Source organism: Bos taurus, chromosome X (assembly GCF_002263795.3).
Source record: "Bos taurus isolate L1 Dominette 01449 registration number 42190680 breed Hereford chromosome X, ARS-UCD2.0, whole genome shotgun sequence".
NCBI classification, from domain to species: Eukaryota; Metazoa; Chordata; class Mammalia; order Artiodactyla; family Bovidae; genus Bos; species Bos taurus.
In genome coordinates, this window is record NC_037357.1 from 107,215,538 (window position 1) to 107,233,408 (window position 17,871).

Below are 17,871 nucleotides of genomic sequence, written 5' to 3' on the forward strand. Positions count from 1 at the left end.
CACATCCATACATGACTACTGGAAAAACCATAGCCTTGACTAGATGGACCTTTGTTGGCAAAGTAATGTCTCTGTTTTTAAATATGCTATCTAGGTTGGTCATAACTTTTCTCCCAAGGAGTAAGAGTCTTTTAATTTCCTGGCTGCAGTCACCATCTGCAGTGATTTTGGAGCCCAGAAAAATAAAGTCTGCCACTGTTTCCACTGTTTCCCCATCTATTTCCCATGAAGTGGTGGGACCGGATGCCATGATCTTCATTTTCTGAATGTTGAGCTTATTAATGCTAATTTGTTAGTGTTAAAAAATGTTTCCTGGTTGTATAAGGTGTTAACACTAGGGAAAGTTGTGTAACGTGTATGCCAAATCTCTCTGCACTGTCTTTGTGAAATTCCTGTGAATCTGGGAGCTATGTACATGACTTGTATGCAGACTCATCTTTCCAGTGCTAATCATTATGAAAATAAAACCTTCAACCAGGTTTTTAAAAACCCTGCTCTTCAAAATTTGAAGAGTATAGAATGATCTATGTAATCATCACCACAATAAAATAGCATACTTTGTTTCTTTCAAAGCATGATTGATTTAAAATAATCAGGATTTTAAAAATGAGTCAATTTTATTCTGAAATGTCTGTATGTACTGAGACATCTATTTAGTCCTAATATTTGTGTACTCTGTAAGGAAGTTCCTTTGCACCTTGTAAAGAAGACATCTTTTTTTCCTTTTCTTAACACAGAAGGTGGGCATGGTATCATGCTAGTTATGTGAATGCCTCATTTTTCTCATTCTGAATTTGAGGAAATGGTATCTCCAAAATACAATTCACGTCTTTCTATATCCTATCCTAATAATAGAACTGATGCACTCATCAAGGGAGAAACATTGGTTAATTAATTTAGTATAAGTGGTGGTTTAGTCGCTAAGTCATGTCCAACTCTCATGACCCCATGGACTGCAGGCCTCCAGGCTCCTCTGTCCGTGGGATATACCAGGCAAGAACATCGGAGTAGGTTGCCATTTCCTTCCCCAAGTATATGTAGTATTGTGTTATTTTTCTTTATAAATTCATCATAATGATACATGTACATAGTTTATACAAATAGGGAAAATATACTTATCAAAAAGTTGGCCCACTCAACTCTTACTCATCAACACTCCTGTTTCCCAGAAGCAACCAATTTTAACCAATTCTTATTTCAATTTTCTCTAAAATAGTTATAGTTAATTCTGTGTGATGCTAACATAGCTTACTTTAGGTTTTTAATTGCTTCCACAACAAATTACCACAAACAGTGGTTTAAAACAACACAAATGTGTCACATTAGAGTCTTATTGATTAGAAGGTCAATGCAAATATCACTGGACTAAAATCAAGAAGACTAAAATCACAAGACTAAAATCAGAGGAACTGTGATACTTTCCAGAGGCTCTAGAGAAGAATCTGTTTTCCCGCCATTCTCAGTTCAGACATCTTTGGCTGGTGGCCTCCTTGCACCAGCAACATCACATCTCTCTGACCGCTCTTCTGTCATCACGACTTCTGACCACAGTCAAGAAAAGTTCTCTGTTTATAACTTCTCATGTGATAAAACTGGGGCCACATGCATAATCTCAGATAATCCCTCGTGCTCAGGATCATTAATCTTAATTACATTATACATCGGCAAAGTGTCTTTTACAATATAAAGGATTCTATTCACAAATGCAGGAAAAGTGATATAGAAGACAAAAAAGGAGCACCACAAATACAAATTTCTACAATATATGCCTGAGCTTCTTTCTTATGCATATCTTTATATTTTCAGATGGATTCATAATTAGAAGAAAGGCAGAAATATCTAATAAGAAAAAAAGAGCAGATTATCATAGAAGTGACTATAATATATCTGGACTTTTTCAATTTATATTATTGCCTCTCAATTAATTTCCTCACCTGTATGAAACATATTTCATGTGAATTTTAACCATAGCTTCTATTTGTATAAGACAGATAACCATTCAATTTATTTTATATTTTAGTTTTACATTAAAATATAAATATATAAATGGCTTTATATGTGTTTATGTACTTTGATTATTACTTATGAGAAATAGGCTCTCTCTCTCTCTCTCTCTCTCTTTCTCTATATATATATATATATACACACACACACACACACACATATTCTTACAACACAGGCTTCAGAATAATCACCTTAATAAGCTAAAAACCATAATCAGAAAAAAAAATTGTAAACTGTATCAATTATACATACCTGAGTTTTTGTGACCCTGTTATTAGGATCCAGACTATGTAATGGGATTTCAAAGATAAAATGAGTGCTGGATAATGTCACTGGTGCTTGCAACACTGCAAAAGGAAAGTAAAAGTAAAGTGAAAGTGTTAGTTGCTCAGTCGTGTCTGACTCTTTGCGACCTCAAGGACTGGATCCTGACAGGATCCTCTGTCCATGGAATTCTCCAGGGAAGAATAATGGGGTAGGTAGCCATTCCCTTCTCCAGGGGATCTTCCCGACTCAGGGATCAAACCCACACCTCCTGCATCGGCAGGCATATTCTTTACCATCTGAGTCACCAGGGAACATACTGTTAAAATATTAATGACATAAGCTCACAGATAATTCTTACTTTACCTTAAATTTTCTACCTATTGCTATATTTCCAGCCAGGAAACAAAATTATTTTTAAAAACATTTCAGGAATAACTTGGATTATCATAAGTTCCAATTTTGTAATGGTAGTTAATTACAAGTAAATATAAAATGTACCCTTGAGACAATAAAAGAACATAAAATATACTAAATATTTATCTCAGGACAAAAAGTAGAGAAAATTAAAATGATCTCCACAGTAAAGTTTGACCAATGCAGAAGTAGAGAAGTGAAAAGAAATACAGAAATAAAAATTATTGTAATAAAGGGAAAATATATATATGGCATATCATGAAACATACATGAAACAAAAAGCTCCAGGGAGAAAATGGTTATTCTATGGAAGATCAGGAATACAATTATCTATACAAATACACTAGATAAGGAATTATTATCTGCTGGAAACTCTTATATTTTTAAATAGATTGTTAGAGTAATTTTAGTTCACAGAATTGTGCAGAAAATACAGAGATATCCTTTATATCCCCCTCCCCACTGCCACACACACACAGCCTCTTCCATTATCAACATCGTCTACCACAGTGGTACATTCATTATACAGGAACCTGCAATGATACATTATTATAACGTAATGTTCACTGTTTACATTAGGGGTCATTCATAGTGTTGTACATTTTATAGGTTTGAACAAATGTATAATGACATCCAGCATTACTGTTTCATATAGAGGAGATTCACTGCCCCCTAAATCCTCTGTGGTCTACCTATTTGTCTCTTTCTACTACAATCCTTGGAAGCCACTGATCTTTTTATTGCCTCCATGGTTTTGCATTTTCCAAAATGTCATATAGTTGGAATGATACAGCATATAGTCTTATGAGATTAGATTATTTCACTCAGTGCTATACATTTAAGGTTCATCCATGTCTTTTCATGACCTGATAGCTCATTTCTTTTTAGCACTAAATAATATTCCATTGTCTGCAAAAATTCTAACAACTTTTTGGCCAACTCAATACTGCAGTTTACCCATTCAGCTACTGAAGAACACCTTGGTTGCTTCCAAGTTTTGGAAATGATTAACATAGTTGCCATAAAAACTTACACGCACATTTTTGTGTAAATATGAGTTTTCAAATCATTTGGGTAAATACAAAGGACAGCAATCTGCCACATTGTATGGTAAGAATATGTTTAGCATTGGGGAAAAAACCACCAAATGACCAACTGTTTTCCAAAGTAGTAGTACCATCTTTCAATTCCATCAGCAATAAAATCTCACTAGCAACTGCATTCACACCAGTTCTATTGTCCACATCCTCATCAGCATTTAGCATTGTCAATGCTCTGGATTTTGGCCATTCTAATAGATGCATAGTGCTTCGTACTGTTGTTTTAATTTTAATTTCCTTGGTAACATATGATGTGGAGCACTTTTTCACATGCTTATCTACCTTTGGTGTATTGCCATTGGTAAGTTGTATGCTCATATCATTGGCTCGGGTTTCAAATGGTTTGTTTTTCTTACTGTTGAATTTAAAGAGTTCTTTATTTTGGAGAATAGTTCTTTATTAGATATGTCTTTTGTAAATATTTTCTTCCAGTCAGTGGCTTTTCATTTTGGTATCTTGATAGCATATTTTGCAGAGCAGAAATCTTTATTATTATGAGGTCTAGCTTATTAATTCTCTCTTTCACAGATCATATCTTTTTTCTTGTAGCTAAAAGGTCACTGCCAAACCCAAGGTCATTTTAGGGATGTTTTCCTATGTTATCTTCTATGAGTTTTATAGTTTTGCCTTTTACATTTAGGTCTGTAATCATTTTGAGTTAATTTTTGTGAAGTATATAAAATCTGTATCTAGATTCATTTTTTTTAATTTTATTTTATTTTTAAACTTTACAATATTGTATTAGTTTTGCCAAATATAGATTCATTTTTTTAACTTATGGATGTCTACTGTTTCAGTTACATTCTTTAAAAAAGACGATTTATTCTGAGTTGTATTGCCTCTGTTTCTTTGTCAAAGATGAGCTTACTATATTTATGTGGGGCTGTTTCTGGGCTCTCTTTCCTGTTCCATTGATCTATTTGTCTAGCTTTGTCAATAAACTCTCTTGATTATTGCACCATTGAAGTAAGTCTTGAAGTCAGGTAGTGTCTGTCTTCTTTGTTCTGTTCCTTCAATACCACACTGGTCATTGTGGGTCTTTTCTTTTTTCATATAAACTTTGAATCAATATGTCTGTCAATATCCACAAAATAACTTGCTGAGATTTTGACTGGGAATGCATTGAATCTCTAGATCAAGTTGGGAAGGACAGCCAACATGACAATATTGAGTCTTCCCATGCATTAACACAGAATGATTGCTCCATTTAATTCTCCTTTGATATCTTTCACCAGAGTTTTACAGTTCTCATATAGATCTGTAACTATATTGTTTGATTTATACCTAAGTACTTCATTTTTGTTGGGTGCTAATATAAATGGTATTTTGTATTTAACTTTAAATTTCATTTTTCACTACTTGTTTTCCCAGGTGGCTCAGTGGTAAAGAATCCGCCTGCCAAAAAGGAGACCCAAGAGACGTCAGTTTGATTCCTGGGTCAGGAAGATCCCTTGGAGGAGGAAATGACAACCTACTTGAGTACTCTTGCCTGAAAAATCAAATGAACAGAGGACTCTGGTGGGCTACAGTCCATGGGGTTGCAAAGAGTTGGGCATGACTGAGTGGGCATGCATACAGAAAAGCAACTGACTTTTGTTTAGTAACCTGTATCCTGAAACCTTACTATAATAGCTTACTAGTTCCATGAGGCTTTTTTTTTTTTAATTGACTCAGATTTTCTACAGACAATCATGTCATCTGTGAACTAAAAGGCAGTTTAATTCTTCCTTCCCAATCTGTATACTTTTCAACTCCTTTTTCTGTCTTATTACATTACCTAGGTCTTCTTATACAATGTTGAGAAAGAGGGGTGAGAGGGGATAGCCTAGCCTGGTTTCTGACCTTAACGAGAAAGCTTCAAGCTACACTTAAAATGGATAACCAACAAGGACCTACTGTATAGTACAGGGAACTCTATTCAATATTCTGTAACAACCTAATTGGGAAAACAATTTGAAAACGAATAGATACATGTCTATGTATAACTGAATCACTTTGCTTCACATATGCAACTAAGACACCATTGTTAATCAACTATACTTCAATATTAAAAAAAAAGAATGTTATTTGTGAGGTTTTTATGTAGATATTTTTTATCAACTGGAGAAACTTCCTTTCCATCACTCATTTACTGTTTTTTTTTTTTTTTAATGAGTAATGGATTTTGTAAAATGCTTTTTTTCCTGCGTCTATTGATATGAACATATGGTATTTTTATCTAAAGGTTATTAATGTGATGTGTGCATGCATGCTTAGTCATTTCAGTTGTATTCAGTTCTTTGTGACTCCATGGACTGTAGCCCGCCAGGCTCCTCTGTCCATGGAATTTTCCAGGCAGGAAAATTGAAGTGGGTTGAAATGCTTTCCTCTAGGGGATATCCCTGACACAAAGACCAAACCTGCGTGTCTTGTGTCTCCAGCATTGCAGGTGGATTCTTTACCACTGAGGAATGGGGGAAACCCATTAATGTCATGGATTACATTGAGTTTTTTTTTCTAATAACTTAGTTGTATGTTTTTTTTTTTTATAAAGAAAACCATTCAGTTCAGTCGCTCAGTAGTGTCCAACTCTTTGTGACCCCACGAACCACAGCAAACCAGGCCTCCCTATCCATCATGAAAACCTGGAGTTCACCCAAACCCATGTCCATTGAGTCAGTGATGCCATCCAATCACCTCATCCTCTGTCATCCCCTTCTCCTCCTGCCCTCAATCTTTCCCAGCATCAGGGACTTTTCCAATAAGTCAGTTCTTCACATCAGGTGGCCAAAGTATTGGAGTTTCAGCTTTAGCATCAGTCCTTCCAATGAATACTCAGGACTGATTTCCCTTAGGATGGACTGGTTGGATCTCCTTGCAGTCCAAGGGAGTCTCAAGAGTCTTCTCTAACACCACAGTTCAAAAGCATCAATTCTTCGGCACTCAGCTTTGTTTATAGTCCAACTCTCACATCCATACATGACCACTGGAAAAACCATAGCCTTGACTAGATGGACCTTTGTTGGCAAAGTAATGTCTCTCCTTTTCAGTATGCCGTCTAGGTTGGTCATAACTTTCCTTCCAAGGAGTAAGCATCTTTTAATTTCATGGTTGCAGTCAGCATCTGCAGTGATTTTGGAGCCCAGAAAACTAAAGTCAGCCACTGTTTCCCCATCAATCTGCCATGAAGTGATGGGACCAGATGCCATGATTTTAGTTTTCTGTATGTTGTGCTTTAAGCCAACTTTTTCACTCTCCTTGTAAACCTTCATCAAGAGGCTCTTTAGTTCTTCACTTTCTGCCATAAGGGTGGTATCATCTGCATATCTGAGGTTATTGATATTTCTCCGGCAATCCTGATTCCAGCTTGTGCTTCTTCCAGCCCAGTGTTTCTCATGATGTACTCTGCATAGAAGTTAAATAAGCAGGGTGACAATATACAGCCTTGACGTACTCCTTTTCCTATTTGGAACCAGTCTGTTGTTCCATGTCCAGTTCTAACTGTTGCTTCCTGACCTGCATACAAATTTCTCAAGAGGCAGGTCAGGTGGTCTGGTATTCCTATCCCTTTCAGAATTTTCCACAGTTTATTGTGATCCACACAGTCAAAGGTTTTGGCATAGTCAATAAAGTAGAAATAGATGTTTTTCTGGAACTCTCTTGCATTTTTGATGATCCAGCGGATGTTGGCAATTTGATCTCTGGTTCCTCTGCCTTTTCTAAAACCAGCTTGAACATCTGGAAGTTCATGGTTCACATATTGCTGAAGCCTGGCTTGGAGAATTTTGAGCATTACTTTACTAGCGTGTGAGATGAGTGCAATTGTGTGGTAGTTTGAGCATTCTTTGCCATTGCCTTTCTTTGGGATTGGAATGAAAATGAACCTTTTCCAGTCCTGTGGCCACTGCCGAGTTTTCCAAATTTGCTGGCATATTGAGTGCAGCACTTTCACAGCATCATCTTTTAGGATTTGAAATAGCTCAACTGGAATTCCATCACCTCCACTAGCTTTGTTCGTAGTGATGCTTTCTAAGGCCCACTTCACTTCACATTCCAGGATGTCTGGCTCTAGGTCAGTGATCACACCATTGTGATTATCTGGGTCATGAAGATCTTTTTTGAACAGTTCTTCTGTGTATTCTTGCCACCGCTTCTTAATATCTTCTGCTTCTGTTAGGTCCATTCCATTTCTGTCCTTTATCGAGCCCATCTTTGCATGAAATGTTCCCTTGGTATCCCTAATTTTCTTGAAGACATCTCTAGTCTTTCCCATTCTGTTGTTTTCCTCTATTTCTTTGCATTGATCACTGAGGAAGGCTTTCTTATCTCTTCTTGCTATTCTCTGGAACTCTGCATTCAAATGGGTATATCTTTCCTTTTCTCCCTTGCTTTTCGCTTCTCTTCTTTTCACAGCTATTTGTAAGGCCTCCTCAGACAGCCATTTTCCTTTTTTGCATTTCTTTTCCATGGGGATGGTCTTGATCCCTGTCTCCCATACAATGTCACGAACCTCCATCCATAGTTCATCAGGTACTCTGTCTATCAGATCTAGTCCATTAAATCTATTTCTCACTTCCACTGTATAATCATAAGGGATTTGACTTAGGTCATACCTGAATGGTCTAGTGGTTTTCCTTACTTTCCAAATTTGCTGGCATATTGAGTGCAGCACTTTCACAGCATCGTCTTTCAGGATTTGAAATAGCTCAACTGGAATTTCATCACCTCCACTAGCTTTGTTTACAGTGATGCTTCCTAAGGCCCATTTGACTTTACATTCCAGGATGTCTGGCTCTATCTGAATGATCACGCCATTGTAGTTATCTTTGTTGTGAAGATCTTTTTTGTACAGTTCTTCTGTGTATTCTTGTTACCTCTTAATATCTTCTGCTTCTGTTAGGTCCCTACCATTTCTGTCCTTTATTGAGCCCATCTTTGCATGAAATGTTCCCTTGGTATCCTTCATTTTCTTGAAGAGATCTCTAGTCTTTCCTATTCCATTGTTTTCCTCTATTTCTTTGCATTGATCTCTGAGGAAGGCTTTCTTATCTTTCCTTGCTATTCTTTTGAAGTCTGCATTCAAATGGGTGTGTCCTTCCTTTTCTCCTTTGCTTTTCCCTTCCCTTCTTTTCACAGCTATTTGTAAGGCCTCCTCAGACAGCCATTTTGCTTTTTTGCATTTCTTTTTCTTGGGGATGGTCTTGATTCCTGTCTCTGGTATAATGTCACGAACCTCCATCCATAGTTCTTCAGGCACTCTGTCTATCAGATCTAGTCCCTTAAATCTGTTTTTCACTTACACTGTATAGTCATAAGGGATTTGACTTCATAGGATTTGACTTCATAGAACTGTTCTTTACCACTGATCAACTGGGGAAATCCATTAATGTCATGGATTACAGTGAGTTTTTTTCTAATAACTTAGGTGTACGTTCGTTATAAAGAAAACTGTAAGAACAGAAAAAATCACCCCTCAAAATTACCTATACTATATCTACTCAGTAACCATTACTGTTCATGTTTTGTCTACATATATTTTTTCCTATATATATTTTGACATAACCCAAAAGTAGGGCCACACAACCATAGGTTTTGTAATCTGCACTTTTTCTTATTTAACAAGCTATCATGAATTTTCATAGAGGTATAACATTCCTTAACATAGTCAAAGAATAACCTAATTAGCCAATCCCCTATTACTGGACATTTAGTCTACTCCCAGTATTTCACAATCATTGGTAATGCTCTGATGAATATCTTTATATATTCCTTTGTTTCGTCTCTTAGAATAAATTCCTAGGGAATATTCTTAATAGAGAAAACCAATATGTGGGGGCTGTATCTATAATATTTATAATTTCCTTGGTTTAAGTTACAGTTTGCTAATTTAAAATATACCTTCTACTTGACTAGTGCTTTCCATGGTGCTTTCCACTTTGCCAAGTACATAAAGAAGCTATCAATTGTCCTTTTTTACTGATAAGAAAACTGGTTATTTGAGTTTTGAATGTGAACCACAGTTGCATAGGTGAGATACCCGTATACCTCTACATCACCCCTCCCCACTGGTAATCACTAGCTCATTCTCTATATATGTGGGTCTGTTTCTATTTTTTTAATATATATTTATTTATTTTTATATTCCATATGCAAGTGATATCAGAGCATTTGTCTTATCTGCAAGGACCTTTTAATAACAAAATAATTTTAATCCCTCTCTACCACTGCTTGTGTCATTATTGTCATTAATTTCACTTATATATAAGTATACATAAGCATATAAATACACTTCTGCTATTATACTGTATAAACTTAAATGTTAGGTTAAGAATATGAAAACTAAAAACTCTTATTTTACCTTTATTTTCCTTCCAGTGCTCTTTTCTTTATAGATCCAAGTTTTTCAGCTATATCATATTTCTTCCCACTAAAGAACTTTTTAACACCTGTGGCTGATTCATGTCAATGTGTGTCAAAAACCACAATATTGCAAAGTAATTAGCCTCTAATTAAAATAAATTTATTAATTTAAAAAAATTTCTTTCAAGACTGGTCTTTTGGCAACAGATCCCCTCAAGTTTTTTTTGTTTGTAAAAGGCTTTAATTCTCCTTTACTTTTGAATGATAATTTCTCAAGGTACAGAATTCTAGGTTGGTATTTTTCTGTCTCTCAACACTTTATATAATCTCTCCATTCTCTTTTTGTTGGCATAGTTTCTCAGGAGAAGTCACATGTTACTTTTATCTTTGCTCCTTAGTATATTAAGGTGTCTTTTCCTCTGAATTACTTTAACTTTTATAAAATTAATTTTTATGGAGTATAGTTACTTTACAGTGTTATGTTAGCTTCTGCTATTCAGCAAAGTAAATGAGTTATATACATATATCCCCTCTTTTTTAGATTCCCTTCCCATCTAGGCTACAACAGAGAACTGAGTAGAGTTCCCTGTACTACACAGCAGGTTCTCTAGTTGTCTATTTTAGTCTGTATATGCCAATTACAGTCTCCCAATTCATCTTAGCCCCTTTTCCCACCTTAGTAACTGTAAGTTTGTTTTCTACATCTGTGACTCTATTTATTTCTGCTTTGCAAGTAAGGTCATGTGTACCATTTTTCTAGATTCTACATATAGATTAAATTATACAATGTGTCTTTCTTTTTCTGACTCACTTCACTCTGTATGAAGATCTCTAGGTCCATCCATGTCACTACAAATGGCATTCTTTTGCTCCTTTTATGGCTGAGTAATATTCCATTGTGTGTGTATATATATACACACATCTTTTATAGCACATCTTTTATATCCATTCCCCTGATGATGAACATTTAGGTTGCTTCCATGTCCTGGCTATTGTAAACAGTGCTGCAAGGAACATTGAGGTGCATGCATCCTGAGGATGTTCTCAATCTTTGATTTTTTTGCAGTTTGAAAGTAATATTCCTAAATGTTGTTTTTTTGCCATTCATCCTGTGTGGTGTTCTCTGAGCTTTTTGGATTATGGCTTGGTGTCTGACATTAATTTGGAGGAAATTCTCAGTCATTATGTTTCAAATATTTCTTGTCACTTTTTCTTCTCCCTCTGATATTTCAAGTATGCACATATTAATATTTGTAGTTGTCCCACAGTATTCAGTCTGTTCTTTTTTCTCTTTTTTTCAGTCTTTTTTTTTTTAATATTTGCTTTCCTTTGGAGATATCTATTGAGATATCCTCAAGCTCAGAGATTCTTTCCCCAGCCACATCCAGTCCACTAATAATCCTACTCATGAGATTCTTCATTTTTGTTCCACTGTTTTTGCTCCACAGCATTCCTTCTGGATCTTTCTTAGAATTTTAATCTCTTTGCTTATATTGCCCATCTGTTCCTGCATGGTGTCTACTTTATCCATTAGAGTTCTAAGCATATTAATCAGTTATTTTACATTCTCAATATGATAATTCCAATATCTATGCCATAACTGCATCTGGTTTTCAACTCTTGTTCTGTCTCTGAAAACTGTGTTTTTCACATTTTAGTATGTCTTATACATTTTTCCTTGATTCTTAGATATGACGTACTGGGTAAAAGGAACTGCTCTGAACAGACCTTTAGTAATAAAGTAGTAGGTTGTGGGGGGCAGAAACATTCTATAATCCTATGATTAGATCTCAGTCTTTTGGGGAGTCCATGTCTCTAGAATATGAACTTTACATGTCTTTCTCAATCTGCACACCACCACTACCAATTTGGGACTAAATGGTTAGAGTGGGCTGAGTTGAGTATTAATATTTCTTTTCTCACACAGAGAAGGTTAGAGGAGACTGGAGTTGGATATTTCCCTTCCCTGAGATCAGGGAGTTTCTGATAAAACCCCAGCAAGATCTGGTCAACGAGTTTCTGCAGAGGGCATACCTTGTTAAGCAGAACAGAATGCTTTGGAATATTTCAAAATTCCTTTTCCTCACCCTTGCCAGAAACATGAGGGTATTTTTCTCTCATAATCACTTAAGAGAATCAAGTCAAGCTCCTAGAGGTAAAATTCACAGAAGTATGAAAGGGGCCCCATGGAGTATGACTGGGGCCCCATAGAGACTGTTGCTCTCAGACTTGCCCATGCTGAACTTCCAGAAATTCCTCAGTTACAGTACAGGCTTCCTTATCCAGGCATTGATTCCCAAAGGAACTTCTACGTTGGAGTTTCTGTTCCATTCAGTAAGTTCTGATTCTCTGTATTTGCCCATGAGTCTCTCCATTTTCAGAGGCATGAGTTTGCCCTGTGACCTCACTTTTCTTGTAGATCTAAGAAGATCTGTTGATTTTTCAGTTTGCTTAGCTTTTTAACTTGCTGTAAGGATGGAGCGGTGACTTCTAAGCTTCTTACACGCTGAACCAGAAACCAGAGCTGAAAAATCTATACTTTTTGAAACTTACCTTGAGGATGCTTATAATCCTTAATGCAAACTAAAGAATCTTACATGTTTATGGCAATATAACTCCCTGGAAAGAAACCAATTTCTGATGCAAAAGCTCATATATCTTACAAGCAATTTTTTTTTTACCAGTAGAATTAATAGATACCTTGGCAGGAAGTTAGGATATGTAGAATAAGAGAAAGGCACAGATAATTTCCATCACTGTGTTACCCCTAACTCTTGTCATGAGTAATCTTAGGAAAAGACAATGTTACGGCCCATATACAAGAAATGGCTAAGATATTCTGCCTATTTTCAAATTGACAATTGGGGATTAACAGTGAAAGTAATAGACTGGTTGTATCTTTTAAAACAAATCACTCTTTTGCCATATTATGACACAATTTAGTGATCTCTATTTCACTTATCAATTAGAAAAACTGATATAAGATAATTTTATCTATTTTATCAATTAGATAAAGAATTGATGCTTTTGAACTGTGGTGTCAGAGAAGGCTCTTGAGAGTCCCTTGGAATGCAAGCATATCAAGCCAGTCCATCCTAAAGGAAACCAGTCCTGAATATTCTTTGGAAGGACTGATGCTGAAGCTGAAACTTCAATACTTTGGCTACCTGATGCAAAGAGCTAACTCATTAGAAAAGGCCCTGATGCTGGGAAAGATTGAAGGCAGGAAGAGAAGGGGACTACAGAGGACGAGATGGTTGGATGGCATCACTGACTTAACTAACATGAGTTTGATCAAGCTCCAGGAGATGGTGAAGGACAGGGAGGCCTGGCATGCTGCAGTCCATGGGGTTGCAACATGTTGGACACGATTGAGTGACTGAACAACAAATTTTGCTTATACAAAGCTACATTCCACCCAATACGGATTATTACAGAAACATTTTCTGGAGAAACGTCCTCAAGATTAAGGTCTCACATACTAATATTTTGGTTCCCCCCCTAAATTAAAACATTCACTGGCATCCAGTTTGTCACGAAAAGATATAACAGTTGGTGCTGAAGCCAACACTGTGAGACTCCCTAAGAAACATAAGAGAACAGGCAAGACTCAATCGACATTTAAGGAACTCCTCAACATGAGGGAGACAGATATGAAGGAAAAATATTTCAGCAAAAATTGAGACAATGTACTCAACTGAAGAAAAGCTCAAATAATTTATACTATAACTACAGACATAAAGTGTTGCTTTCATTTTAAAAAACTCCATAAGTAAAGAAACAATAAGAAAAAATGTTTGAAAATCCTGTTAGTTTACAATCACCAAGATAATTTTTTAAGAGATAAAATAGTTAGTTCAGAAAAAAAATTCTGGGAAATAAAATAAAAAGATGAGGAAAAGGACACTAAGGGAGAATATATAAAATAATTAAAATATACAATACAATCAAAGATGTACAAAATCTAACCAATAGGAGTCAGAAAAAGAAATATGGAAAATAATGGCAAAGTGCTTTTTGAGGAAGCAATTTAGGAAAACATTATAAAACTCAAGAACATTAACTTCCAGAGTGAAAAAACCCACAAGAACTTAGGACAATGGTAAAGTTTCTATCAGATGATCAGATTTCAACTTAACATAGGCAGTAAGATCTCTACTATGCTATAAATAAACTAATAAAAGCTAAATATGGAACAAAAGAAGAGTGAGACACCAAATTACTAATAATGGTGTATTATAAATAGTCACATTCCAGATGATGTTTTCTGTGTTTCTACATTTTCCAATTTTCCTTAATGATGATACATTAATTTTTAATTATAAAATAAGTGAATTATATTTTCTTTTTCATTAAAGTAATTTGCCTAATCTAAAAAGATATCTTAAAACAAGGCATAAATTTTTAATGTCATGGAACTTTTCTACCAGTTGTGCAATTACTGATTCTGTATTTTAAATGGGAGTGAAATAAATCCCTATAGTGTATATGCTACTTTAATGAGGCTTCTCTAACTCGGTGCCAAGTACAATTATTAACTGATCACTATTTTATTATTAAAGACAACTAATGTCAGAACAATAAAAACAAAATACAGTATAATATAAACTAGACTTAAATTTTCAAGAAAAATACTTAAGCACATAATACAATGCAAGCCTAAGCCAGTCAAAAGTATAGTCTGCAGAGGGCATCAGTTTTATATTTGAATACTTGAAGAAAATGAATAAATAAATATTCAATAAATAATTCAAAATTTTAAAATAATTATCCTTCTTTACTTGTACTTAGTTCTTTGGTAACTCATCCCTTTTGAGGGAAAACATTCCCTTAAAAATTTTTTTCATCATTTTATTTTATAACAAATGTATTTTATTTTAACAATTTCTATTTTGAAATAATCATTTAAATTGCCCACACAAAAAACAAAGTACTAACCTGACCTCTGTTTTTAATTACATCCTATTTTTTAAGCAAAGGTAAATTATGTGACAGTATATCCATGCTATTTATCAAAATTCAGTCTCACAGACTCACAAACATACACAAGAACCATATAATAAATTTACTTTCTAGCATTTCTATTTTTAAAAAATGAATATCATGCTGTAATTTTTTAAATTTCTAGCTATATAAGAATAAATAGTTGATACGCATATCAGTTGAATGTTTCATATTACGTACCAGTAGCTTGAATATGACATGGTCGAATAACTGGTGGTCTATTTGGAATCACATGAGAGTCTGACAAACGACATTGAGAGTCAAGTTCTGAAGCTGCAAAGACATTAACTCGAACTTGAATTCTAAAGTTGTACGTTGCCACCTGTTAGACAAAATATACATTATAACTGGCTATTTTTGGTATAAAAATTGTGATATTTTAGAATTTAAAAACAGGGTACATTATTATGTTGTTTCAGGTGCAGTACATAGTGATTTGATATTTGCATATATTATGAGATGATCACCATAAGTCTAGTAATCAACTGTCACCATACAAAGTTATTACAATGTCGTTGACCATTTTCCTTATGTAGAATATTACATTATTGTGGTTTATTTATAATTGGAGGTGTGTATCTCTTTATTTCCTTCACCTATTTCATTTTATACTATTTTTTATTGTACATATTTAAAGTTTACAACTTGATAATTTGATATACATAGTGAAATAACACAATCAGGCTATTCATATATCCATCACGTCATGTAGTTACTGTGTGTATGTATGTGTGTATGTATGTATGAGAGAGAGAGAAAGAACACTTAGGATCCACACTCTAAGCAAATTTCAAGTATAAAGTACAATACTGTTACCAGAACTAACATATTATCCAGCAATATCACTTTTGAGTATTTAGCCAAAGGAACTGCAATCAGGATTTCAAGAGTATTACCTGCACTCCTATCTTCACTGCAACATTATTCACAATAGTCACGATGTGGAAATAGCCCACATATTCATGAAAGGATGAATGGATAAAAAAGTAAAGGTGATACACACATACAATGGAATGTTTCTCAACTTTAAAAGCAGCAGGAAATTCTGCCATTCGCAACAACATGGATGGGGCTGAAGGACATTATACTAAATGAAACAAACCATACACAGAAACACAAATAATGTATGATGTCATTTACACGTGGAATCTAAAACAGTCAAACTCAGAAGCAGAGAGTACAGGGTGGTTGCCAAGGGTTGGGGGAAGGAAGATATGGGGAGATGTTGGTCAAAGGGTACAAAGTTTCAGTTATGCCAGATGAATAAGTTCAGGAGATCTAATGAGATATTATGGATTTTGCAAAACAGCAGTTTCAAAAAAGACAGTTTCAAAAAAAGTTGCCTTGTAACATTGAAAGCACATTTTTTTTTCAACATAAGACTTGGCTTATTTTTAATGAGTCCAAATAGAATTCTTAAAAATAAAAAAATAAGTGACATTAGAAATAATTCCTATTAATTCAAAATGGACCAAAGACCTAAATATAAAGCCTAAAACTATAAACTCTGCGGAAGAAAATGTAGGAGAAAAATATTTCTTAAGTGCAATATCAAAATAATCATCTATAAAAAATAATTAAAGTGTACTTAATCAAATTTTAAACAGTTCTGTTAATGATAATGTTAAAAAACAAAATTACTAGTCAAAAAACATTATTCCTGAAAAAATTCAATTTGCATCCTAAATATATAAATAACGCACAAAGATTAAGAGAAAAACTTAATGAAAAACTATGTAAAAGATTTGAAAAGAGAGTTAAGAAAAGAAAATGTACATATGACATGTTACCGTATAAAAATATGTTTAACATCATCAGATATGAGAAAAATGCAATTTAAAATCACAGAAGATTAACACTTTACACCTATCAAAATGCTTAAATAAAAATGATAACTACCAAGTGCTGATAAAGATGCAGGCACCTAATACATTTATGAATTGCTGACAGGAATGTAAAATTTTCTCATCATTTGGGGAACGTTTTACAGATTCTTAGAAAATTAAATACATACTTAACATAAGGCTCAGAGATGCCCAACCCTAAATGCTTACCAAACAAAAACAAACATTTTTTCCTACAAAAGACTGCATGGAAATGTTTTAGTACCCTTATTCATAATTGTGAAAGCCTGAAACCAAGGCAAATCCCTTCCAAATACTGAATAGGTAACATATTTTGGTAAACGCATATAATAAAATACATTTCAACAATAAACTGGAATGAACTACTGTTAAACAGAAAAATATGGATGGATTTCAAATGTATTATTCTAAGTGAGAGAAGCCAGAATGATAAGGCAACATACTTTATAATTTCATTCATACAAGTGAAAAGACAAAATTACACAAACAAAATGAGATCAGTGTTTGCCCGAACCTGAAAGTGGAGGAGAGGGTGACTACAAATAAACACAAGAAAAATTTAGGAAATTTTGGAAAGGTGATTTTCCATGAAATATCCAGAAGAGATAAATCCATAGAGATTGGACGCAGATTGGTGACTGTGAGTGGCTGGTGGGAAGAGAGATGGGGAAAGGGTAAAGGGTTTTAATTTGGAGTGATGGAAATGCTTTGAAATGAGATAAAGGGCGTGGTTATACCATATTGTAAAGGCACTCAATTAATTCCAAATGGTTAATTCTATGTTACAGAAATTGCCACTCAACAAATTATTATTTTTAAAAATATATGAAGGACAAATCAACCAGTGGTTTTCAGGAATTCCCCAGATAGTCATAATC

General features: G+C 34.6%; 1 protein-coding gene across 4 annotated transcripts in view; it reads right to left on the minus strand.

Moving 5' to 3' along the window:
* CFAP47 (cilia and flagella associated protein 47) overlaps positions 1-17,871 on the minus strand; it is a 502,646-nt gene that overhangs the window by 385,941 nt on the left and 98,834 nt on the right. For all 4 annotated transcript variants that reach the window (XM_024988430.2, XM_015461736.3, XM_059883840.1 and 1 more), the window contains 2 exons: positions 15,309-15,450; positions 2,257-2,351 (listed from right to left, as the gene is read on the minus strand). In XM_024988430.2, coding sequence (XP_024844198.1) covers positions 2,257-2,351; positions 15,309-15,450 — 237 coding nt within the window. The remainder of the gene's footprint in view (positions 1-2,256; positions 2,352-15,308; positions 15,451-17,871) is intronic.